Source organism: Vulpes lagopus, chromosome 6, assembly GCF_018345385.1.
Source record: "Vulpes lagopus strain Blue_001 chromosome 6, ASM1834538v1, whole genome shotgun sequence".
Taxonomy (NCBI): domain Eukaryota; kingdom Metazoa; phylum Chordata; class Mammalia; order Carnivora; family Canidae; genus Vulpes; species Vulpes lagopus.
Window position 1 is genome coordinate 1,029,856 of NC_054829.1, and position 24,963 is coordinate 1,054,818.

The 24,963-nt window shown below is 70.3% G+C and overlaps 1 protein-coding gene across 2 annotated transcripts; it reads left to right on the top strand.

The window, feature by feature from the left end:
- Window positions 1-4,789: 4,789 nt before the first annotated feature.
- On the top strand, window positions 4,790-24,472 carry AKT1 (AKT serine/threonine kinase 1). Of its 2 annotated transcripts, XM_041759269.1 has the most exons (15): window positions 4,973-4,990; window positions 6,801-6,924; window positions 7,245-7,383; window positions 15,612-15,740; window positions 18,774-18,885; window positions 19,027-19,174; window positions 19,309-19,440; window positions 19,520-19,585; window positions 20,766-20,834; window positions 20,943-21,068; window positions 21,139-21,267; window positions 21,349-21,563; window positions 21,976-22,063; window positions 23,495-23,597; window positions 23,709-24,472. In XM_041759269.1, exons 3-15 carry the CDS (start codon window positions 7,338-7,340, stop codon window positions 23,786-23,788), a joined length of 1,443 nt encoding a protein of 480 aa, XP_041615203.1. In that variant the 5' UTR covers window positions 4,973-4,990; window positions 6,801-6,924; window positions 7,245-7,337; the 3' UTR covers window positions 23,789-24,472. The 2 variants fall into 2 exon arrangements, with proteins under 2 accessions (XP_041615202.1, XP_041615203.1); XM_041759268.1 differs by lacking the exon at window positions 6,801-6,924 and having other exon boundaries at window positions 4,790-4,990.
- Window positions 24,473-24,963: the final 491 nt, after the last annotated feature.

Genomic DNA, 24,963 nt, shown 5'->3' on the forward strand with positions numbered 1-24,963 from the left:
GGGAGCGGGAGCGGGGCGGGGGGAGCCGGCGCCCGCCCCCCGCGCTCACCTCGCCGCCGCCGCAGCCCCGGTGCGCGCCCTCCCCGCGGCCCCCCGGTGCGCGCCCTCCCCGCGGCCCCCCGGTGCGCGCCCTCCCCGCGGCCCCCCGGTGCGCGGGCTCCGGGCGGCGAGCCCCGGCGGGGAGGGCGCGGGCGGGGCGCGCTCCAACTTGGCCGGGCAGACAGCGCCCGCGCGCCCGCCCCGCCCCGCCCCGCCCCGGAGAGAGCGAAACTCGGGGCGGGGGCGGGGGCGGGGGCGGGGGCTGGAGGGGGCGGGCCGAGCGCCTTCCCGGAGCGGCGGAACCGCTGAGGTCACCCGCGCCCCTTCCCGGCCCGCCCCGCCCCGCCCCGCCCAGCGGGGCCCGGCAGCCGCCAGCTGGGGCACCGGGCCGGGAGGGGCGAGGGCGCGGCGGGGAGGGGACGGGGCCTCTCGCGATGTTTGCCGCCTGCGCCCGCCTGTCGGGCCCCCCACGGGACCCCGCGGCGCCCCTCGGCGAGGCAACCGCGTCCGAGGCCCCGCTCCTCCGCGGGCCCCCGGGGCTGTGACCCGAGGGCGCACCTGGCGGGGCGCTGGCCGTGGGACGAAGGAGGCGACACCCGGAGGGGGGCCTAAATTTTGCACGCGTGACACCCCCTTCTTCTTTCAAAGCCTGTTTTTGAATGCGGCTCATTTGGTACCTTCTTCCGAGCACTGGGGTCCCCACCCTATCAGGGGAGCCCTAGTGCAAGGCCTGCGGTGGGGGGGGGCAGGCGCCCTGAGCTGCGTGTCCCAGGGCCCCGGGCACAGGGTACCTGTCAGCAGACCCAGCGGAGTCGGTGCCACACACCTGGACGGAGGAGTCCCGAGTGCCCGAGGGTCCAGCGCAGGCACAAAAGTGTTTAGGAAGGGGGAGACCCTGTGGACTGCAGAGTTGGCATCCTGGGGACAAGGTGCAAGAGCAGCCCCAAAGGTGTCAGGGTACACCTGGTCTGCGGGGAGACGGAAATAACCTGAGTGAAATAGAAAGCGAAGATTTTGAAGAAGTTGGGGCCCCAGGGGTGGGACGTACTGCGGGCCGGGCGGTCTCTGGCGGTCTCTTCCCAGGGGAATGTTCTAAAGGGGCTGCCCTGATGGAGCACCTCGCCCCGCTGCGCAGCTCCCCTTCACGGCAGCCCGGCTAGCCCGGTGCTCTGGTGATGGCACTGGCGTGATGGGGGAGGTTAGTTAGGTCGGCGGCCACGCAGCAGGCCACCAGCAGGCAGTACGTCCCTGAATCAGGATTCGAATCCTGATGGTCTCCTGAGATCCCACCGGCACCGCCCCGCAGCCCCACAGATGGAGAAGGGGTTCGGGAAGAGGAAACCCAGCCAGGGGTGGGTGGCAGGTGGAAAGAGGCCTGGACTAGGGTGGAGGAGGTGCTGGCGGAGGGGCTGGACTGCGAAGGCTGGGACCCCAGGTTGCGGATCAGTGGGGAGGCCTCCAGCCCGCTCCTCAGGAGGAGGGAGTGGCACCTGTGGGGTGGGAGGGACAGAGCCACCCAGGGGTCCTATTCAAATCCTGGGGGGGGGGAGATCTGAGGACTAGTCCAGCGGAGCTAGTACCTCAAGTCTATGGCAAGGAAAGCCACATTTTTACGCTAAAAAATTACTCCGTATTCATTTGAAGTTGAAATCTGACTGGACATCCTGCAGTTTTCTTTCCCTAAATCTGGGAAATCCAAGCACCCTTGGAACCCTGAACCCACGGGGCACTCGGCCATGGAGACTGCCCTGGCTCCCAAGGTGCATCCGCTCTGGCCACCCCAACCCCTGGCCCCTCCCCCCCACCTCAAGGAGGGCCAGCCCCCCTCCCGGCCCCCCTGGAGCAGGCTCCCAGCAGGAGGAGCCGAATTCAGGCAGGTCAGGTGAACCCTGGTGGGACTGCCCCCTGGGGTCCTGTCCGGCTCTCAGCCTGCCCCCTGCCCCCCCTCGACCTTGCATACCACCCAAGGACCCCCTGGAACCTTGAGATCCTCATCTGCAAAGTGGGAGGAAGAGCTGTCGGGCCCGGCACCCAGTCCCCGGGGTTCCCATGGGTCCCCCCAGACAGTGGCCTTCCCCGACCACCCCAGCTGAGCGCCGCCCCAGCCCACCTTCTCCTTCCGCGGCCTTGGCCTTCTCCAGAGCGCTCCCCGTGTCCAGTGACCACGCCACCTCGTGGCTTTCCCGCCCTATCCTTGACGCTGACGAGGCGGCTCAGCACCAAACAGGGGTTCAGAACACGCCTCTGGAGTGAGTGCGGTGGCTTCCGTGAGGGACGGACGACCCGCCAAATCCTGGCTGCTCCTCGGCCTACCTGTCCAGGGTTGCTTCCCCAATGGGGCCCCCGAGGCTGCGGAGGCGAGGAGGGAGGCCGGCCCTCCTGGGGCTCTGGGCGCACAGCTCCCCAGGCAGCCCAGAGGGAGGCCCCGGGGCGGGCAGGGTGTCCTGGCCTGTCCTGCCTGGCTGGTGGGACAAAGTGCTCCTTGGGGCCCTGACCGAGGCTGTGGGGCGTGGAGAGGGGCCGCAGCAGGTTCGGACGCTGCCTGTGGGAGCTGAGAGGCCAGCCCAGCTGGGCGTGAGCTAGAGGAGGGGCATCCCCGCGGGGAGAGGGGGCCCCTGTGCCTCTAGGTGGGAAGTCATGTCCCTGAGTTGGGTGTCCCTGTCCCACCCCCCACTGCCCAGGAGGAGCCGTCCCAGGCAGCCCCGGGAAGATGGCACCGGGAGGTGCCCCCCTCCGTAGCCCTTGGATCCCCTCTCTGGCCCCACAAGGTCCCTGGGCGTGAGGACGACAGGAGGCCACCGCAGGCGGAGCCTCCCTGGACGCAGCTGGCCGGGCGGCCATCTGGCCTGGGAGCTGCCCTCGGGCCCCGCCCTCCAGCTGCTGCTGAGACCAGGCAGCCCGACGGCTGGCAGCTGCAGAAGGTGACAGGCCCGAGGCCGCGGAGCTCCGGAGGGGCAGGCAGCCACCCTCCTCGGGGCCCTGCTGCAGCACTTCTCGTTGGAAACATCTGGCCGAGGGATCCCCAGGGGCCCCAGCGTGGGCCGGGGCGGGCAGACAGGAGTGGGGCCTCGTCTTGCCATTCCCCCTGAGGTGCAGAGGGGGTGTCCTGGAGGGGAGCGCTCTGCTCTCCCTCCGGGAGGTCTGAGGACAGGCACACAGGGGGCGCAGAAACGGGCGCAGGGCTCCCGGCACGTCTTGGGCCCTTGGTGGGCACCGGAGCTCCGTGCGGAGCCGGCAGGGGGGCCTCCTGGAGACGGGCTGGCGGCCAACGAGCCGGAGGTTTAGGACGGTAGGACTACGGCGGTGCGGCCTCCTGGCCAGGACGCCTGTCCTCTCGCGGCCACTGGGCCCTGGAGTGGCTGGGGAGTCACCACATCTTCCATGAGAGGGCACCCTCCCAGACCCCCCTCCCCAGCGGCTGCCGGACACCACCGACCCCCACCCCGTTCTCTTCCTGTCCTCCGCCTTCTCCACAGCGTGCGTGTGTGGCCAGGGGGGCGGGTACGGACACCCTTCCTGGGGCAGCAGTGGGTAGGTGGGAGTCCCAGGGGGCCAGGGGGAAGGTTTGCAGGGTAAGGGAAGGACAGATGCGGGACATCTGGTGGGGAGCGAGGAGGAGTGTCCCCCTGAGCAGGGGAGAGTCCTCTAAGGACTATGACTGTCCCTCAGCCCCAAGGAGTCTGGCAGGAGCCCCAGTTTTGGGTGTAGGTGCTTTGCTGGCCGCTCAGCTGGGCTGCACCTGCCTCTGACCCAGATGAAGTATCTATACCCCCCGGGCTGAACTCTGACCCTGGATAAGGAACAGAAATGGGCCTCTCCCCCGCAGAACACAGGCCGACTCCAGGAGGGTAACTCACGGAGTTTTCCCTTCACAGAAGGATCCCTACGACTTGGAGGCCTCGGGGATGGGGGGAGGGGCAGCTGTTGGAGAAATCTCTGGCTCTAGCAGGGCCTGGGGAGGGGTCATCTGCAGTGTCCTCCCGCCTCGCCCGCGCCTCTGCTGCCCACCCCTGCCCAGTGGACGGGGGGAGGCCGGGGCCCCACTGGGGCGGCAGGCTGGGGCCTGGGCTGCCCTCTGACAGCCCTTCTCTGGGTGCCTGTCCCAGCGCAGGACAGGCTCCCCCGCCAGGTGTGCGGTGGAAGCCGCCTACCTGGTGGATGCCCCCCACCGCCCCACAGTCCCTGTGGCCTGCTTGTCCCGCTGTCATCGTCGGAAGCCCCCATCTGCTCCTGTAGAGCTGCCGGTGTCTTGCTTCGGGGCCACGGGCAGCTCTGGGAAGGCCCGACCAGGGATGGGGGGTCGTGCCCAGGGCAAGGTGGCTCTGCAGCCCGGGCCTGGGGCCCCTCCCTCCGCAGCCCCCCTGTGCCCTGTCCCGTGCGCCCATTGCAGCAGGGTCCCAGGCCCCATGGGGGGGCAGGGGCCTTTGAGGGTCACCTCGGCTGCGCCCCCCCCCCAGCATCCTCCCCCCGCGCACGGGGCAGGAGCCCCGGGATGGCCCCACCGGCCGCGGCGGAACCGGGCGGCGCCGGGAGACTGGGGCCGGGCAGCACGCGGCCGCGGGGAGCCTGGGCCGCCGCCTGCCGCGCGCTCCCGCCGCCGCGCCCTCGCCCCGGCCGCGCCGGGGGCGCCCCGGGCGGCGGAGGCGGATGTGGGCGGGCGGCCGGGCGGGGCGGCGCGGGGCGGGGAGAGGGCGGGCCGGCGGCGGCGGCGGCGGCGGGAGAGCGCGGCGGGCGGGCGGGCGGCCCAGCGCACCAGCGCAGCAGCGCAGCCGGGGACGCGAGCCGGCGGCCGCCACGAGCACCGGGCCCGGCGGCGCGGAGCCCCGCCCGCCCAGCGCCCGCCCGCCGCGGCCTCCAGCCCGGCCCCGCCCGGCGGGCGCGCGGGGATGCGGAGCGGCGGGCGCCGGAGGCCGCGGCCCGGCTAGGCCCGCGCTCGGCCCGGAGGCGCCCGGTGAGTGCCCCGCCCGCGCCCCGGCCCGACTTCCTCCCGCGGGCGCTTTGTTGGCGGCGGCGGCCCGGGCGCGGCGGGGGGCGGGGAGCGGAGCAGGAAGTGGCCGAGCGGCCTGGCGGGGAGCGCCGGGGCGGGCCGGGGCGGCGGGGGTGCGCCCGCCTCCGTCCTGACCTTGGAGGCGGCGCGGGGCGCGGGGCGCGGGGCGCGGGGCGCTCGCGGGGTGCGCGCGGCCGCGGCAAGTTTGCGGGGCCCGCGGCCGAGCCCTCCGCTGCCCGGAGACAAAAAGTTGCGCGCGGTGGCGAGGTGCCCGGCGGCCCACAAAGGCCGCGCCCCTGCGGGCCTGCAGCCTGCGCCTGAGCCGAGGCCTGGGGGTGCCGCCCACCGGCCCGGAGGCGGGTGTCCGGGGGTTGGGGGCCGGGGGTGCCCCGAGCCCCGCGCCCCGCGCCCCGCGCCCCGGTGCGAGGGGAGGGCGGGGGCGCCGGGCGGGCCTGGGTCCCTGCCCTGCGCCAGCTGAGCCCGCGGTCCCACGGCGGCGTTTGGGGGCAGAGGCCGGGGCCCTGAGCAGGCAGCGCCCCGTGAGCCACCCCTAGATAGTAAGGACGCGAACAGCCCTCGGGGTGGAGGCCCCGGGTCCGGAAGCCGCGGGAAGCGGGGACCCCGTCGCTGCGGCCGCGCGCCCCGAGTGCGCCCCAGGCTGCCCCGAGGCTGCCCGCGCCGGCCCGCGCGTGCGTCTCTGCAGATGCCCCAGCCTCACCAGCCTGTGCCCGCACAGATGTATTTTTACACGCGGGCCGACAGCTGTCCGACTCTGTCAGCCCCACGTAGGCCAGGGTGGGGGCGGGGGACCTCCAGAGGTGTCCAGGCCAGGCCTCTGCCTCCGGGCCACGCCCACGTGTGTCCCCAGAGGGGCCGGCCTGCCGCGGGGGCTCGGAGCCCTGTCCTTGGAGGTCTTGCTCGCGCGCTGGGCCGCCAGTGGCCTGCGGGGCACGTTGGGCACTTTCTCCCTGGGCAAAGTGTGTTCCCCGGCCTGGCGGTACACACAGCCAGCGGGGGCTTCTCGCTCTTCTGCATTTAGCCTAAGACCGCAGGTTCCGAGCAGCCGCCTCGGGGTCCCCACCCTGCCCCAGGAGGCCGGGAAGCTGCGCGGCCAGAGGGTGCCTAGACAGCTGTAGGAAGAGCCGTGCTGGGCTCGCTGCGGAGGTCCCCGGCGTCCTGGGCCCGAGGTCCCCGAGTCGAGAGGCTCCCGGGCTGCCCTCGGCAGTGCTCGCGTGGAGGGCTCGCAGAGGACTGCGCCTGGGAAGAGGACTGCGCCTGGGAAGAGTGCTCTTTCCCAGGACGCACAGAGTGGGTGAAGGTGTGAACTGGGTTCTGAGGGATGCCTAGGAGTTCATCCAGCAGGGAGCGATGGGGAGGGCCCCTCAGGTTCAATGGCCAAAGTGTCTGCTCCAGGGAAGGCTGCTGGTGGGCCAGGGCGGGTGCCAGGGCCTCTGCATTTGTCTAGAGCACCCCCCCATTTGTTGCCTCCTGAATGCTGTAATTATGGGTCTGTGACCAGCCTGGACTGGGTGCTTCTCAGAACCTCTCTTTGTCCCCGGGGCTGAGCCTGGCGAAACCAGAGATGCCTGGTCCGTGCTGGTCGGATGAATGAACCAGATTCAGACCGGCAGGGGTGCTGTGGTTTAGGAGGGGCTTGGGGTTTCTTGGGGGGAGGTATTTTATGTCACCCCGGAGGGCTCCGGGCTCTCATTTGCACCAGCCGCCTGGTCTCCTGGCCCTACTTTGTTCTGTTTGAATTTCTCCTCTTTCCTAGTTTGGGGCGAGAAGGAGGAACCCCGGCCTGTGGGCAGGGAGCTCAGGGGCACTCACCAGGGCCCTGGAGAGGCCAAGCAGCATAGACCAGAGCAGTCAGAGGGGCTGCCTGGAGGAGGTGGCAGGTTAGGGAGGGCCTCTGGGGTGGGGAATGGTCTGTGGCCAGGCGGGGGGAAGTGGGATTGTAGGAGGGCCAGCAGACCCTGGGGACCTGGGGGTCAGAGAGGGGTGGCAGGGGGATTGCAGCCTCGGCCCCAGGGAGCAGGGCCAGTAACCTGGACTCTGTCGGGGGCCGTGGTGGGAGCCATGGGGGGTGGCTGTGGCTCAGGGCTGCGAGGGGGCGGGAGGACGCTGAAGGAGACCCTGGGTGCGCAGGGCCTCCCAGCCTCACCGTGGGGCTGGAGGGGTGGACACAACCTCACACGCTGCCCCTTGATTCTTCCAGAGGCTGGGTACGCCGGCTGGGCTCGAGGAGACCCTGCTGAGAGGGGCCAGCGAGGGGCGCTGGGGTGGCCCCGGCCCGCTGGAGCAGGGCGCCATGAACGACGTGGCCATCGTGAAGGAGGGTTGGCTGCACAAGAGAGGTCAGTGCCCGCGGGGCTTGGGGCTGGGGAGGGGCTCCCGGGGCCGGCTCCCCTCGGGAGGCCGGGCTGGCGTAGTGGCTGCCTGGCCGGGTCCCTAGGGCGGGAGAGCCACCGCCACCTCCCTGCCCGCTTTCCTGGAAGGCAGGGAGGACACTGGGGCGCGTCCAAGGCCTGGCTCGCTGGCGGCCCGGGGCACTGCCTGAGGGCTCCTGAGGCCAGGGCCGAGGTGCTGCGCCTGGCCTGCTGCCCGCCTCGGGCCTGGGCTGGGGGGGCTCCGCACCACCCCGGGGGGTGCATGTGCTGGAGCAGCGAGCCGCCTGGCCCGCGCCTGCCCGGCCTCCCCTGTCCGCACCCACGGGGCCCCGGGCCCGCGGCCCTCTGTTGCTCCGGGATGGGTAGCGGCGGACGGACAGGCCTCCCGTCCAGGTGCCCCTGGCGAGTGACTGCCTCCTGGCCCAGAGCGGGAATTAGCTGCCCCCACCCCACTTCCTCTTCCTCCGGACCTGTTCCTGCCCAGGCTCTGGTGACCCCAGCTGGCTAGTCAGCCACTCCTCGAGCGCGTCCTGCAGCAGATGGCAGGAGGGTGCCCCGTCCCCACCGCAGGGTCCCACGGGCTGTGGGGAGGGGGATCCTCAGACATGGGAAGCAGCCAGGGGGCGTGGCAAAAGCAGGTGTCTGGGCTTTGGAGGGTGCACAGGGGCTCCCCAGCGGAGCAGGCCGGGGAGCCGCAGGAGCGGCGGGGGGAGGCGCGGAGGGGCAGGGAGGGGCTGGGGCTGCCGAGCGCTCGAGGCGCAGGGGCAGGGATGTGGTCAGCTGTGTTTCTAGAGCTTGTGTGGCCGCTGCACGGGGACTGCAGACAGAGGCCAGGACGCTCAGGGCCCTGCGGTCCGGGGGAGCCCTTCCGCCTAGCTTCCCCTAAGAACCCGGCCCCCCGCTTCCGTCCTCGGCCCCCCAGGACCCCTGGCCAGCCCTCCCCCTCACCTGCCCCGGGCCCGGCAGCAGCACGTGTCCACAGTCCCCTTCGTGGGACCGGTGCCTCTTCATCCTTGATAAGCGTTTGCTGACCGACTGTTAGATGAAGGGCTGACCCAGGAGGTCCTGGGCCTCGGGGCTGCCCAGGGCCCCTGAGCCAGGCACGGGGACGTCCCCTGCCAGCCGGGCTGGGGCAGGGGTGCCTTTCCGGTTGCTACTCAGGGCGTGTGCCTTCTGAAGGGGCTGTGGGGTGTCCGGCCAGGGGGCATCCGGAGAGCTGAGTTTGAATCTGATTTGGTTGCTTTGTGACTGTCCCCCCCCCCACCCCAGGGCAAATCTGTTGAGCTTTCAGGGCCTTGGTCTCCCCATGTAAACGATAGGAGTGGTGGCAGGGCACGGCCTGCTGACGTTTGTCACGCGGCTTGTGGGGGGCCTCCAGTCAGGGTGCAGCCAGCCTCAGCGGCCTCCAGGCCCCAGCCTCAGGCCAGGAGAGGGGATCCCAGCTCCCCGTGGGGAGTGACTTTGGGGCTGTTCCCGGGTGACCTGATGCCACGTGCCGGGGCTGGAGCCCTCGTGGTGGGTAGCGGGGAGGCCGGCCTGGGTGAGGACGCCGGGGCTTGAGCCCTGCACTGACCCGTTCCGGGGGCCAGGCAAGCCTTCCGGGCCTCAGTGTCCCCGTGTGTCCAGTGGGGAGCGGGTCCCCGGGAGAGTGAGCCCAAGCTGCTGAAGGCTCGGGTGAGTGGGCGGCAGGCAGGGCCGACGGGGACCCCAGAGCCGGGTGGGCTTCCTGAGCAGAGGCGGCTGTTCTGACACACGTTAGCCGAGTGATAAGCAGACACCCGAGCCCAGGCCTGGCTGCTGGAGGCTGGTGGGCTTGGCATTTTGCTCAAAAAATGTGCATTCTCAAAGCTCCCTTATGTGCATTCTCCTGATTTCTAAAGGTTGACAATTAAAAACCCACGTGTGCTCCAGGGTGTAGGTATAGGCAGCGGCCTGCGGCGTCCAGTTTTGTCTTCCGACCACCCTGCGCGAAGGTCACGGCCTGCGTGTCTGCAGCTGCTCTGGGGCTCCCCTGCCCCCCGGGCCCCGTCTCGGAGCCCAGGACAGCGTGGGCACCGTCCGCCCAGCCGGCTTGTGGTTCTCCTGGGGGTCAGGCCAGCAGGACCCGGGGGACCAGGAGAGGGGAGGAAGGCAGTGAGGAGCTGGGCGGATGGAGGGGGGCTCTGGGCCTGGGCGGGGAGCCCCGGGCACCCCTGCACTGACCCTGGCCGGCCATCGGCCAGGAGGGACCCACGGGGAGCCCGCTCGGCTGGCCTGCGGCCCCCAGTCTGGGAGCTGGGCTTGAGGGTGGCGGGGTGGGGGGGTGGGGGAGAGCTGCGCTGGGGGTGCGGGCGCCGCTGCTCCCGGGACCTGTGTGGCCGGGGGTCAGCAGGCCTGGCCCTGGCCTGTCCCCGCCCTGCGGTGCCCCGAGTCCTTTCCAGGTCCGGGCGCCCTGGTGGGGCCTGGGCTCCCCGGGCCGTGTTTCTCCCACCGCCCCTCCCTCAGCTGTGGCTGGTCCTGTTTCCTGCCGGGGCCCTGGCATTACCTGTGTGCCCCACGTGGCTCTGAGGTGGGGGACAGTGGTGACGCCGTCCGTTACCCCGTCCCTGTCCTGCGGGCCCCGTGTGGGTGCGGGGGACCGTGGAGGGTGCAGCCTGGCTCCCCTCGGAGGGGGTGGCAGCTTTGCCGAGCCCACGCCAGCGGATGGGCCTGTTGAACACACTTGAGCACATCCCGCCCTGGGGTCAGCTGTTGTTTGTTGGAGGGGGGGGGCTGGCCGCCCCCCGGGGTGAGGGGCTCAGCAGGACACCGAAGCAAGCGGGGATCCACTCCCCTGGCGCGGTGGCCTGGCTGGAGGGCAGGGCTGCCCCTCCTCGGCTTCTCTGGTGAGGTGGCTGTGGCTTCGGTCCCGGCAGCCCCCGGTCCGTGAGGCGGCTGGTGCCGTGCGGGGTGGGGTGGGGGGCCCGGGGCTGCCCCAGGGCAGCTCGGTGCAGGGGGGCCAGGCCTGGGGGCGGGAACCGGGCTCCAGGGCCTGCTGGCCCTGGCGTGTGGCCGTGGCCGTGGCCACCACCACTGGGGGCTGTTTCCTGTTTTGTGAACATGTTGGCTTCTCCGTGCAGAACAAACAACAGAAGAGGAAGCTGGGGTGGCTCGCTCGGGGGGTGAGGGGTCACCGCCCGCCGGCCCTGGGTGCCTGGGCCCGTGCTGTGGCGTGCTGTCTGAGCAGGGCTGCCCTGCGGGGGCGGGCTCCGTGCAGGGGGTGGGAGGGGGGTCACAAGCAGGGGCGGGGCAGGGGCCTGGGCACTGGTGGGCCGTGCTCCCTGCAGCGGGCCCTGGGCAGCACCGCGCACTGATGCAGGAGGGGCGCGAGGCCCGGGCTGGGGGGCGGGGGGGATGCGGGGGGGCGGCCCGGAGCACCGCACCCAGACCCCCACCTGCTGCCAGCTCTCGGGAGAGGCGAGCCGGGTTCCTAGAAGTGCTGAGGAGCGGTGCGGGGTGGGCCTGGCTCGGCCGCCCCTGGCGTCCCTCCTGCCCAGGCACACCCGGCCGGGCTCGGGGCCAGTGTGCCTCCCCCGAGGGTCCCCCCGTAACCGGAGCCCATGGCGGGGGCTCTGTGCCTGCTCCCCACAGCGGCCTGGTGCCCGCCGCTCCTGTCGCTCGGCATGGGCGGCCCCGGCCCGGGGCTCCTGTGCTCGGCTGGCCCAGGTCCCTGGGGTCCCAGGCCGCGGTGGGGTGGGGGGCGGCGAGCCAGGACAGCTCCGGGAGCTGCGCATCCCCTGCGGCTGGGCCCATACTTGCTCCCGCCGTCAGGTGTCCCCAGCCTTCAGGAGTCGGCCTGCGTTTTGGGGTGTTAGACTTGATGCCCTGTAGGGGAGGGGTTCCTCCGTGCTGCTTCTGCCAACCCGGGGGCTTGAGGTGGCGTCTCCGGACTCTGGATGTGGTTCCCAGATCCCCAGGGGGGCCCCATGACCGCAGCCCCCGTCCCCAGGCCTGTGGCCCAAGAGGCTGGCGTACACGGGGGAAGCTGGTGGACCCACAGCCTGGCGGCTGCCCACTCCCCTCCCAGCCCCCAGGATGCTCATTGAGGCAGAGGAGTGGCTGCGGCTGCCCCTGAACCCCCCACCCAACCCAGCCTCCCTGAGCCCCTCTGCGGTGGGACCAGGTGCACGTCCATTGGAGCGGGCGGGTGAGGCGGGTGACCCCGTGGCTGGCTCGTTGGGGGACACTGGGAGGGGGCGGGGGCGCGCAGGGAGATGAGCAGGGGCCTAGCAGCTGGCCGCAGGGCAGTGGGGCTGTGGCCTCTCCGAGGGGGCGCCGAGTGAGCCGTGATGTGGGTGAGGGTCTCCGGGCCGCGGGGGCAGGACACCAGCAGTGAGCCTGTGGTGTGGGCGGGGGCCCCCGGACCAGGGCGCAGGCCAGGGGATCACGCCTCGTGGGCATGTCCCAGGGGCTGGACTCAGGCGGCCCCTCCTCTGGCCAGCGTGCCGATGTAGGTGGTGCCCACGGAGGAGGTGGGTGCGCGGGGAACACGGCGGCTGGAGGGGCGTCTCGGCTGGGGTGATGGGCGGGTGGCCGTGCCCGGGAGTGGGTCTGGACGATGTGGAGGTTGGTGGGGGGCACCGTCCTGGGCAGGAGGGAGCGCCCGGCGGCCCCCAGTGCCTTCCCGTGTTCCTGAGGCTGCCTGTGTCTACCGGGCCGTGACTCGGGGGCCTGCCTGCGTGGGGACAGAGCCAAAGCCCCGTGAGCAGCTCAGCCTGGCCCGCAGGACCGGGTCTCTGCTCAGCATCGGTGACCGTGAGAGTCCTCAGTTTCCCCAGGGAGCCAGGGGCATAAGGAGCCCCCACCGCCAGGCGGGCCCCCCGGGAGGGCAGCGTATACCCTCCTCCAGCGGCTGCTCGTGCCCTGCCAGGGCCCGACCCCACAAACGCTGCCCTCGGGACGGCTCAGGGTCACGGGGCGGGTTGGCGTGATTCGCCCCGCCAGGCCCGGGGCCGCGTGAGTGGGGGTGTGTCGGCTGCTGCACCGGCAGAGGCCTGGCAGGCCGGGCCCCCCGAGATGACCCGTGCCCGCCCCTTCCTGGAGGGCGGCGATGGATGGGCTGCCGTCAGCGGGGCCGTTTGCTCACTGTGCTGGAGAAGGTAAATGGGCGCCCGGCAGCTGTCGGCCCACGATGGATGTGTTGGCGGCAGGGGACCGCACGGTCGCCGCTGTCAGCTGGCGCCCGCTCCCCGGGCCTGCTGGGGCTCGCTTTGCTGTGGAGAAACAGCTCGGCGCCGCCTGGCACCCCGCCAGCCGCCGCCTGCCACCGCCACCGCTGCTGCGGCAAAGTGTTTATCTAGCACTTTCCCCAAAAACTGGGGACTGGGAGGGAACGTTCGCGGGGCTCGGGGCGTGGCGGCTGAGTGGGCCGGGGCCCAGGGGTGACGGGCCGGGTCACAGCGTGGAGGACTCTCGGGCGTCAGGCCTGGGCTGAGCGTGCGGCACGACCCCCGACTGCCCCCCGCGTGGGTGCCAGCCCTCCGTGTGCTGCCGCCCGGGCTGCCCTGGCCGTAGTGCGGCTCGGGACCCGTGCCCGGGTGGCCCGGAGGGCGCAGGCCCGCAGCCCCTGCCCGTGCCGTCCCCAAGCCCTGTCAGTGTGACTTGGGCTGCGGGAGGCCAGGGCTGCCTACGAGGCAGCCCCTCCCTCTGGGGTCCCCAGCCTCTCCCTGGGGAGAGGGATCCGGATCAGCCTCCGGATCCGCTGGCTCTGAGATGAGCAGTGTCTGAAGGGCCCCTATAGTGGAGGACACGCGGGGCACGTGCCGGAGCTGTGGGGCCCTGAGGGGGGCAGGAGGGCGTGGGGAGCCCTGGTCCGCGGGCCTGCGTGCGCCCCACTCCACGCCGCCAGGGCAGCTGGAGCCCTTACTGCGGGTGGACAGGCGTGGGGTGAAGCTGGGGCGCCGAGTCCTCTCTGCTGGCCGGGCAGGACGCGGCCTCCGAGGGCGGGTGTGGGGCTGCAGGGCCGAGTCGGGGCGGGGAGCCAGACGCCGCCCGCCCTGCCTGCCCGCCGGGGGCCAGGGGCAGACTGTCTCGGGGGGGCGCCTCGCCCGTGGCGGGGGTGCAGGGTGAGCCGTGCCGAGTGCCCCGGAGGCTGGTCCCGGGGCTGTGCTGGGACCCCGTGTGGGGTGGACGCGGTGGACGCGGTGGACGTGGTGGACGCCGTGGACGGAGAGCCCTCGGGGGTCGTGGCCTGGCTGCGGGCAGGCGTCTCCCCGAGGCAGTGGCGGGGGCCCCCGTCGGGAGCAGCGGCCTGACGGCACTCGGGCGTCCGTGGTCCTCAGCTGCCACAGTGAAGGCTGGAGTGTGTGTCCCTGCCCCGACCCCACGGCCCCAGCCCCCGAGGACAGCGGTGGACAGGCACAGGGCGGCTGCGTACCCCACTCCCTCCGTCCTTGTCAGCCCAGCGCTGGGGGGAGGGCTCTGGGGTCCCCGACATGTGGCTGAATGTGTTCCCACGTAGCCCCAGCCCGGGGCGCATCTGGCACCGCCTCGGCCCCCCGCCCGGCAGAAGGGGGTCTGCGAGTCTCAGAGCCTTGGCTCCAGCGTCCCTGGGGTCCCTGCTCCTCCTCGGGGGGCTCAGCTGTATGGGGCACGGCGGGGGGACAGCTGGGGGCCGACCGTGGCCGCCCTTGATGCCCTGGGTCTGGGGCTGGTGGAGGGCTCAGCCTCGTGCCTGCCAGCGTTGCTCCCGGCCCCCATCCCCCAGTTCTGGGTTCCAGAACCTTCCTGGCCCTGGAGTGGGGTGGGGTGAAGGCTGCTGGAGTGCTGCAGGTGCGCAGCCAAGTGGCCGGGTGAGTCCTGGGTACTGTAGCACCGGCACCCCCGTTCCAGGGATCCTGGACCCCGTGGGGAAACTGAGGCCCCGGCCGGCGTGTGGGTGCGGCTGAGCAGGCGCACATGTGCCGGCTGCACGCACGGGGCACGGTGCCGGGCGCGGTGGGGGCCGGCGGCAGTTGGTGAGTCAAGATGGATTTTCGGGGCGGCGCGGGCGCCGCGCTCGTCACTCCCCCGCCCCGTCGGCGTCCCGGGGAGCGGCAGCTGGCGGGAGGGGAGGCACTCCATCAGGGGCCGACAGCGCCAGACTGCGCGCAGGCGGGTGGGAGCGCGCCCGGCCCGCGCGGGTGGTGGGCTGCACACGGCCCGGAGCCTCCTCGCTCGCGCCCACCCGCGGCGCTGGTGGGGAAGGGGTGTGGGGGAGCCGGGCGGCGGCGGGTCCCGGGCCCCCGAGGCCCCCCCAGCCTTCCCAGCCGACCGGTCGCGGGCTTGGGGGCTCGGCGGATCCGGTAGAGGTACCGGGCGGGTTGCTGCCCTCCCTCGGGTCCCTCTGCGCCAGCCGTGTAGGGCTGGGGTGACCCCCGGCCCCACCCGGTGTCGTGGAGCCAGGGCTGGGTCTCAGAGGCCACTGGGGTGGTGGAGGCGCTGGGCAGGGAGGCAGGGAGCCCCCCACCCCCGGTGCCTGGCCCTGAGCAGGCCTGTGCTGGCGCCCCTGCCGCGGGGACCCGGCCTCCCCCCACCTGCTGCCCGGTGGCCCCTGCGATAAAGCAGTTGTCTAATTAGTAAGTTCTCGTCGCTGTGCAAACTCCTTGCTCGGCAAAATGGAAATGAAACATTTTTTTTCCGGGTGTCAGTATGAAAAATGACAGTCGCTCGAACATCGCTGAGGACATCTGCTCTGCTTCTTAAGTGTGAACGCCTGTTTATGGCTGATGTGGCGAAACTTGGGGAGCACTTCCCCGTGTACCTGGGTAGCCCATCCGTGGGCGTGGGGGTCAAGGGTGGCAGGTCGCAGCCCGGGGAGCGCGCGGACACCTGGGCCTGGCTTCACTGTGATGCCCGCGCTGTGCACGGTGGCGGGGAGGGTGGGAGGCAACTGTCCCAGTGCCCGGCCCGGGGGGGGCAGGGGGCGGCTGCAGACGGTGCCCTGAGTCCCACTCGCTGTCCCCTCAATGCCACAGCCAGGCTCCATCCTGCAGGCCGGGGGCCGCCGCCTGGCTGGACCCAGGTGGGTGGGGGGAGCCCTTAGCCCTGCCACGCCGGCACCCCCGGCCGCCCTGCTGGCAGCGAGGGCAGCGTCCTCGGGTTAGCGTGTCCTGGGTGCGTGTGCTAGGAGCGGGGTTTCCGTGGGCAGACGGGGCAGGGTCCGGCGGCCGTGGCCCCTCACCGTGCCGTGTCCTCAGGGGAGTACATCAAAACCTGGCGGCCCCGGTACTTCCTCCTCAAGAATGACGGCACGTTCATCGGCTACAAGGAGCGGCCCCAGGATGTGGAGCAGCGAGAGTCCCCCCTCAACAACTTCTCTGTGGCACGTAAGTGCGTGTGGCCTCCCCGGGCTGCAGCTGGGCACCGCTGGGCGCGGGGGCCACCCTGGTTGGACAGGAGGGCAGGGCGGCAGGGCTGGCTTTGAGTCCCCGTGGGAACTAGCGTGCGGCTGGTTCTGGCTGCCGGGAGCTCCGAGACGGGCCACCCAGACCTGTCCCGGGGCCCGCTTGCTCTGGCGTCCGAGGGCCTGGCCGAGGGGCACAGCCTGGGGACAGCCAGCGGGCTGGACGCCACCTGGAGCTCACCGGGGTCTGTCCACAACGGCCCTGGGTGTGGAGGCAGGACGAGAGTGCGAGAGGGGCACTCGGCTTCCAGGAGCCTCTGTCCCCCAGGAGGAGCCCCCAGAGGCCTGGGCCCTGTGGTGGTTTGTGGGGGGCAGTGCCACGCAAGGGGCCTGGGGCAGCCTGCAATGCTGGAAAGCCTGGTGCTTTCTCTAAACTCTGCGTTCCGGTGGCCTTACTCTGTACCTGCAGGGGTGGGGACAGCTGGTGCGACCCCACCTGTGGGGCTCGGGTGACCTGGGCTTGGAGCTGGGCCGCCCGGGGCTGACCCGGGACACGGCCCGGAGCGGTGGGGGGAAGGCTGAGTGATGGGCTCCTGAACTGACAGACCTTCTGGGTCCCTCTTGGGATGCCACCCGGGGTACGAGGTGCCCGCTGTGGGGGTCTGGCCTCCACCCTAGGCTCCTTTATACATCTCCACGCTCCGGGTCCCTCTGCCTTCCCTGTCATTCAGCCTGGGAGCCTGGGGTCCTGTAGCTCCCCCACGTCTGGCCCAGGTCTGGTCCAGAGTCTCGGGGAGGTGGCAGGGGTGATGGGGAGGAACTCACGGCTTCCGTGCGGGCGGCAGGGACATAGAGCTGGGCGGTCCTGGACCTTGGCTGTCCTGCCCACCCTCTCGGTGTAGCCGGTGCTGTGCTGTAGGGGCAAGGGGCATGGCCAGCGTACCCCCCCGAGGGCTTCTGTCCGGTGGGGAGCATAGCCCCTGCCCTGTAAGTCTCCCGCCTGGGGGTCTCCCAGGGGACCTTTACCATGACCTGGGTCCACTGAGTCCTGACCCCATCCGCGTCTTCAGGCTTCCTCGGAGCAGCCATAGAGTAGGGGCTCCAGGGTGACAGGAGACCAAGGAGGTAGGCACCCCTGTCCCTGCAGCCTGGTGGCTGGCTGGGCTCCACCCAGTGCCTCCTTGGCTGGGGTGGGTGGCACCTTGCTGGCAGGGCTGTGGGGACCCTGGGGAATGTTCCCTGCGGGCAGAGTGCAGGGGGGATGGGGGCGACTCTGCAGAGGCTTTCGGGAGGCAGGCGCCATTCAGAGGGGCTGGGGATGGGGCCCTGAAGCCGGGGAGGTGGCTGGGTGGGGGCCTCTGTGGCTAGGGGCTTCTCCTTGGGGATGGATTCCAGGGGTGGGGGCACAGGAAGCCAGGGTGGGACGGACACCAGGCGCCTAGGTCCTGGGAAAAGCTGGTGGTCTCTGATGAGCGAGTGGGAGGTAGGTGTGCGGGATGGAGAACACAGGCCACAAGGCTTTCTGTCCCCCATCCCCATGTTGACATAGGCCAGGCCCAGCCCCGGTAGACCACTCCTTACCTCTGCCGAGCCCGGCCAGGGCCCCCTGAGGTTGCTAGGGCCCTCACACACACTGGGCCAGCGTCACCCTAGAATTTCTCAGCGGTACCCCGGACTGGCTCACACCCCTCTTGGGGCCTCTGCATCCCCACAGCCCCTGTGCTGCTGGTGTGTATGCATTACTGGCGTGTGTGCGTGCTCCAGCTGTGTGGCTGCTCCAGCTGTGTGCCTGCTCCAGGTGTGTGCGTGCTCCAGGTGTGTGCGTGCTCCAGCTGTGTGCCTGCTCCAGGTGCGTGCGTGCTCCAGCTGTGTGCGTGCTCCAGCTGTGTGCCTGCTCCAGGCGTGTGCATTCTCCTGGTGTGTTTGTGCTCTTGCTGTGTGTCTGGTCCTGGTGTGTGCCCGCTCCAGGTGTGTGCACTCCTGGTGTGTGCGTGCTCCAGCCATGAGCGTGCTCCTGGTGTGTGCGTTCCAACTGTGTGTGAGCTTCTAGTGTGCGTGAACTCCTAGTGTGCGTGTGTTCCAGGTGTGCCCGCGTTTCAGCTGTGTATGAGCTCCCAGTGTGCGTACATTCCAGCTGTACGTCTGCTCCGGGCGTGTGCAAGTTCCAGCTGTGTGAGCTCCCAGTGTGCACACATTTCAGCTGTGTGCTCCAGGCGTGTGCATGTTCCAGCTGTGTGCGAGCCCCCGGTGTGCACGCATCCCAGCTGTGTGCCTGCTCCAAGTGTGTGCCTGTTCCGGCCATGAGCATGCTTCTGAGCTCCTTAGTGTGCATGTGTTTCAGCTGTGTATGAGCTCCCGGTGTGCACACATTCCAGGTGTGTGCATGCTCCAGGTGTGTGCGTGCTCTGGATATGTGTCTCCGTGTTCCTGCCATGCGCCTGGAATCCCCAGCCTCGGGTGGTGGTGGGGGAATGCCATCGTGTGGGGTGGGTACAGCCTGAGCAGCCTCCAGGGAGGGTCATGTTCTCCAGCTGCCTGCCCAGGACAGGTGACATCTCTGAAGGGTGAGTCCCCAGAGGCCTTTGCCCTGGGACTGGCCCTTCTTTGGGGGCGGGGCTGGGAGTCATGGCTGGGGAAATGGCAGGGGGTTCCTGCTCGGGGGCCAGCTGCTTTCCCTCCTCTGTCCCGCCCCTGGGGCATCCCTCCTCCTGTCCCTCCGGCCAGTTGAGCTGCCTGGCATGCAGCATGGGCTCAGAGACCGAAGGACCCGGGGAGAGGATGGCATGGGGCCGAGGTGACCCAGCCTCAGCCAGCCCTGCGGGGGCACCTCACTGCCTGCAAGCACAGTGTCAGGGCTGGAATAGGGGTCCCACCCCTGGTTTTACAAGCAGGGGAGCCAAGGCGTGGAGTGGGAACGGGATAGGGCTTTGCATGACCTGGTGGTGGGGTCCCGGGGGCGGGGGCAGGTGGGCCCTGTGGGGGGGGGTGCAGACTCACCTGCCAGCCCTGCCCCCAGAATGTCAGCTGATGAAGACTGAGCGGCCCAGGCCCAACACCTTCATCATCCGTTGCCTGCAGTGGACCACGGTCATTGAGCGCACCTTCCACGTGGAGACACCCGAGGAGCGGTATGAGATGGATGCACGGGGCGGCTGGGTGCCGGGGCCTCTGCTCCCTGGTGGGGAGGGCACACGCCCTGTGGGGAGCCAGGCCTCGCTGTCCCCCGTGTCCAGGCCGGGGTCACGGGGCCTCACGTGCCGGCCCTGCAGGGAGGAGTGGACGACTGCCATCCAGACAGTGGCCGACGGGCTCAAGAGGCAGGAGGAAGAGATGATGGACTTCCGGTCGGGCTCGCCCAGTGACAACTCGGGGGCTGAGGAGATGGAGGTGTCCCTGGCCAAGCCCAAGCACCGTGTGGTGAGGCGCTTCCCCAGCTCGGAGGGGCCTGGCCGCCCCATTGTGGCCACCGGGAGCCCTGTGGGAGGAGTAGGGCTGGGATGCGGGATTGTGGGGGGGCCCGGGCCCCCCTGACCCCAGGCGCTGCCCCACAGACCATGAACGAGTTTGAGTACCTGAAGCTGCTGGGGAAGGGCACGTTTGGGAAGGTGATCCTGGTCAAGGAGAAGGCCACGGGCCGCTACTACGCCATGAAGATCCTGAAGAAGGAGGTCATTGTGGCCAAGGTGGGGCACGGGGCCGGGGCCTGGCCGGGGTGTGGGGGCGGGCAGGGGCAGGCGGGGCTCACCGGGCTCTGTCTTCCAGGACGAGGTTGCCCACACGCTCACGGAGAACCGTGTTCTCCAGAACTCTCGGCACCCCTTCCTGACGGTGAGTCCTGGAGGCGCCGGGCTGCCTGCGGGGGTGAGGCTCTGGGCCGGGGGCTCCCTGCCACCAGCCTGTCCGCGGAAGCCCCGCGTGCCTGGCCGAGGGTGGGCACACCTGCGAGGATGCCGGGAGGCGGGGGTGGTTTGTGCCCCCGTGCACGGAATGGGGTCTTCCTCCCCCCGCTCTGCCCGAGGCCCTGGGAGGCCCCCAAGCCCCCGTGCCTGCCCTGCACGCCCCCTTCCGGCTGCTCCCCCCTTGAGGCTGGAGCCAGGAGGGTCTCATCCTGGGGGGCCCTCGGCCCAGGAGGAGCGTCCGGAAAGCCGTTAGCCTTAGCGCCGTCCAGGGCTCGGCCCGCTCCTGGAAGGTGTGGATGGGCCCGCGCTCACCTGCAGGGTCTGGCCGGGCTCTGCCCCCACCCGGGCGGGCTCTCCCTGGGACCCCCCTCCCAGGCCGCGTCACCTACTCAGGGTGTCCTCAGCCCAGGGGACCGCCTGATCCAAAGCAGGAGCAGAGTAGGGAAGGGGCTGTACTTCTCTGAAGTTTCTGTTCCTTAAAACGTTTTCTTAGGAGAAGTGACCGACATTTTTAGAAGAAGGTCTCATTTTTTTGCCCGGACTCGTTCTTTATGCTGGCTTTGCCTCAGATTTGTGTCACCTTGCTCCTGCTGCTCGTGTCCAAGCTGGGTCCTTCCCTCCCCCTCAGCGCACCCCCACGACCACAGCACCCTGCCGCGCTCGACAGGGCCTCCGGGGTCCGTGCACGCTGCCCCCCCCCCCCGCCCTGGCGGTGGCACCCCCTCCTGCAGGTTCTCCAAGGGGACAGGGCTCACGGGGCACAGCTTATCCCCGCTGCCCGAGCCTGTGGCCGGTAGAGACCAGCCTGTCCTGTGTTTTCCGTGGATGGGGCTCCTCCCCGGCGGCTGGGCTAGACCCGGGGTCAGTCACTTGTGGGGACGACTCGGTCCCCGTACGGCCAGGCGGCCGGGAAGCTCTGCCCCAGGCGTGTCCTCCCCTTGCCGACCGTACCCCGTCCCGGGCTGGGCCCCGAGCCCGGGGGCAGCCTCCACGCGGTCCCCAGGATCGCCAGCTTCCGGGACCCTACCTGCTGAGATTCAAGACCGGCCCGTGGGCGTGGGGCGTCCTGCGGGGCCCGGGGGCCGCGTACCAGCTCTGCTTCCTCGCAGGCCCTGAAGTACTCCTTCCAGACCCACGACCGCCTCTGCTTCGTCATGGAGTACGCCAACGGCGGCGAGGTAGGGTGGCCGCGGCGGGCGTGGCGCTGGCCCCGAGCCCTGGGGTCCCCGCCCGGGAGGCAGGGTCTCGGCCCGCAGCCCGCACACCCTCACGCCCTCGTCCCGCAGCTCTTCTTCCACCTGTCCCGGGAGCGGGTGTTCCCCGAGGACCGGGCGCGCTTCTACGGCGCCGAGATCGTGTCGGCCCTGGACTACCTGCACTCGGAGAAGAACGTGGTCTACCGCGACCTCAAGGTGGGCGGGCGGGAGCGGCCTGGGGGGTGCGCCGCAGGGGGTGGGCTGGCACTGACCCGCCCCCCCACAGCTGGAGAACCTCATGCTGGACAAGGACGGGCACATCAAGATCACGGACTTCGGGCTGTGCAAGGAAGGCATCAAGGACGGAGCCACCATGAAGACCTTCTGCGGGACGCCCGAGTACCTGGCCCCCGAGGTGCGCACCTGCCGCGTCCCCAGGGGGCCTGGGCCCCCGCGTCCCCTGGGCGGCTTGTGACCTGCGCCCCTGCGTCCCCAGGTGCTGGAGGACAACGACTATGGCCGGGCGGTGGACTGGTGGGGGCTGGGCGTGGTCATGTACGAGATGCTGTGCGGCCGCCTGCCCTTCTACAACCAGGACCACGAGAAGCTCTTCGAGCTCATCCTCATGGAGGAGCTGCGCTTCCCGCGCACGCTCAGCCCCGAGGCCAAGTCCCTGCTCTCAGGGCTGCTCAAAAAGGACCCCAAGCAGAGGTGAGCCCGCGGCCCTGAGCCAGCAGGGGGCTGGTGGGCCACCCCACCCCCGTGCCCGTGCCCCCCAGGGCCAGCGGGCCAGCCTCCGGGCCACGCTGGTGGCTGATGTGTGACGTCCTCGGCCAGGGCCGGTGGGGACCTCGCAGCCTCTCACACCTGCTCAGGAAGACCCTGCCCTGCCTCCCCGGTGTCCTCCTCGTGCAGGAGCCTGGCCCATGGCCTGGTGTTGTCCACAGCCCCCAGGGAGGCAATGCCATCCCTCGCCCCCGACCATCACCCTCAAACCGGCTCCCCTCTCCCGTGCCCCCTGCACCGTCCTCCCTGCTGCCCCGAGACCCCAGCAGGAGGAGGGCCCGGTGAGGGGCCCGAGCCCTGAGCCAGGCATGGCAGCACCTGACGTGTCCCTCCGCAGGCTCGGAGGGGGCTCAGAGGACGCCAAGGAGATCATGCAGCACCGCTTCTTCGCTAGCATCGTGTGGCAGGACGTGTACGAGAAGAAGGTGCGTGCGGTGGCCTGGCGCATCTCCCCCCTTCTCCCCCCTTCTCCAGGCTTACAGGGTCTGCACGGTGGGATTTCCTCCCACGCCCTGCACAGGGTCCTCCCGCAGGGCCCTCCCTCGGTCCAACCCCCAGAGGGAGTGTGGGGGCGTGGACTCCCCGAACCCGGCGCCCTGTCAGCTTTGGGCCTCAGGCTTCCCCGTCCCTGAGGCTGCCCGTGCACAGTCCGTCCTGCCGCTCTGAGCACGCGGGATCAGGGCACAGCACCCGCTTGCCTAGCGCATGCAGGAGGCCTCCCAGGAGCGAGGCAGCTGCTGCTTGCCCCCATCCCTCTGTCCTTCGCCCTCTGAGGGACTTGGGGGGCGCAGTGGCCCAGCAGGTCAGGAAGCCTGTACCAGGGCATGCTGCACACCTGTCACCAAATAGACTCCCACCTGGTTTCCATCCTCCCCTCCCCTCTCCTCCGCCCCATCTGCGAGATGGGGCGCCCCCACCCTGTTCAGCTCCCAGCCACTTCCCTGCCCTGAGGTCTGCCACCACCGGGCCTTGCCCTCCGACAGCCCAGCTGCTGCCCAACCTTGACCCCTGCTAGCTCACGAGGGACAGCCTGGAGTACTGCAGGGCAGTGCTTGCTTGGGGGGCCCTCCCACGGGCATGTCCCCTACAGTTCCCCTCGCAACCTCTGCAGCCTGACTCAGCCAACTGCGCTGTTGTCCTGGAGCCACCAATGAGGCCAGCCAGGCCACGCACTCAGGACTGTCCCTTCCCCGTTGTGCCAGGCGAGGCCCTGGAGGGCTCCTGCAGAGAAAGGCCTGGCCTCCTCTCCTGGTGGGAGGTTGGGCAGGGAGGGCCCTGGGAGCCCTGTGTGGACCTGGGGCATGTCACGTGCACCTCATACCCCAGCACTGGCTGCTTCTTGGGTCCCCCCCAGCCACTGCACGGGAATACTACTCACTGGTCCTGGTGGGGGGTCAGGGGGCCGTGGGGATGGGCCTGGCCCTCTATCATGAATGATCAGAGTGGAAGCCCCTGGCAGCTGGGCCAGTGGCTCTCTGGTCAGGAAGGGGTGTGCATGGCACCCGAGGATGGGGCTGGGAGCCCATCCTGGCCTGTGGAGTCCGTCTTCATCTCCTTCCTACCTCGTCAGAGAACCAGAAAGTCATGAAAGCTAGAAAAGAGAACGGACTTGTGGCCTTCTGCGCGGGGGCCTGGGCCTGCAGAGCCAGCCAGCTGCGGGGCCAGCTGCGGGGCACCCGGGAGCCCGGCCCGGGGGGCCCCTAGTGGGGGGGCCGCGTGTGCAGGGCCCGGGCCGCCCCCTCTGTGTGTCTCCCTGCCAGAGCCCCGTTCCCGGGGGTTCCTGGAGGGGGAGAGCTCAGGCCCGGGGGCAGGGCAGAGTTCAGCCCCTGACCTGCCGCCCCTAACCGCCCCCACAGCTCAGTCCGCCCTTCAAGCCTCAGGTCACGTCGGAGACGGACACCAGGTATTTTGATGAGGAGTTCACGGCCCAGATGATCACCATCACGCCGCCCGACCAAGGTGAGCAGGGAAGCCCGCCCAGCTGCCCCGGGAGGGCCTTGGGGCCGCCTCCGCCCGCTGCCCGGCAGTGCCCCCGGGGTCTGAGCGCGCCTCCCGCCCGCCCGGCTGCAGGTGACAACATGGAGGGCGAGGACAGCGAGCGGAGGCCCCACTTCCCGCAGTTCTCCTACTCGGCCAGCGGCACGGCGTGACCAAGGCCGCTGGCCGCGCCGCGCTGCCCCGCGCCGGCGAGGAAGCCCGGCGGGACCGTTAGGATGTCGTGTTAGTCCCGGATGCGCTGGGAGGAGCCGCGCCCCCGGGGATGGGGAGACCGGCGGCCCCAGGAAGGGTCCTGCGCGCTTCTCTAATTTATTTCATCCGGGTCTCCAGACACGGCCTTGGCCTTCAGAACGATTAGCCTCACGTAGGAAAAGGCTGAGGACTCGCGCAGCCACGCACCTGCGGCCCCCGTCCCTCCCGCCGGCTGTCCTGGCCCAGCCTGGCCATGGCACGCTGGCCTGGTCCCCTCCCGGGGCAGGCCAGGCCGGGCTCGCCCGAGAGGCAGAGGAACGACGTTGCAATCCGTTGCTGTGTATTATGCTATTCACGTGCATCGTGGGGTTTTGTTAATCTTAGTGACAAGAAAGCCCCCCCTCCCTCCCTTTTGTCCCTTTGGGGCCATCCCACTTCGGTGGTGTCCCAGGTATCACGTGTCCTCCGGAGCAGCTTCACTGGCCCGCCGGGCGCCCAGTGCCCTTCGGAGGGGCCTTCGGAGCACCCTCCGCGCCTCGCGGCCCGACGTTGTGCTGCACGGGGGCGCTTTTTACATTCAACTTTACTATTTTTACTATTATGAGACTTTCCCTCCGAATTCTTCAATAAACACTGCTTTTCAACTTTGTGGCTGGTTTTGGTGGGTGGCGGGTAAAGAGTGAGGCGGCCGGTGCGTCGGGGGGCGCCCCCAGATCAGCCTAGCCCGCTGAGGGAAGACGGCCCTCCGTGGCAGGGCTCACGCAGCGGGGACATGCCCCGGCAGTCCACACGCCCAGCCGTGTCACCCCCGTACAGTCCAGGAGGCCTGGGGGAGGCCACGCAGCAGGTCTGGGACTGCCGGGTAGAGGGGTGCAGGTGGCCCAGATGGGGCCCAGGAACCCAGTGGGACGCGCTGCAGGCGCCACCTGGTGGATGCCCGGCGGTCGCTTGCTCGGAGCAGAGCCAACTGTCCAAGTGCCTGCGAGCCTTGGCTTCCTCACCTGGGGACTCCCCCTGCAGGTGTGGCCGGGACGCCCGGACGTCTATAGGTCCTGGTGCATAGGCCTGGAGGTGGGGTGAGGGCCCCTCCCTCTCTGGACTCCAAGGTGATCCCAGGTGGGGTGGCTGCCCCTCC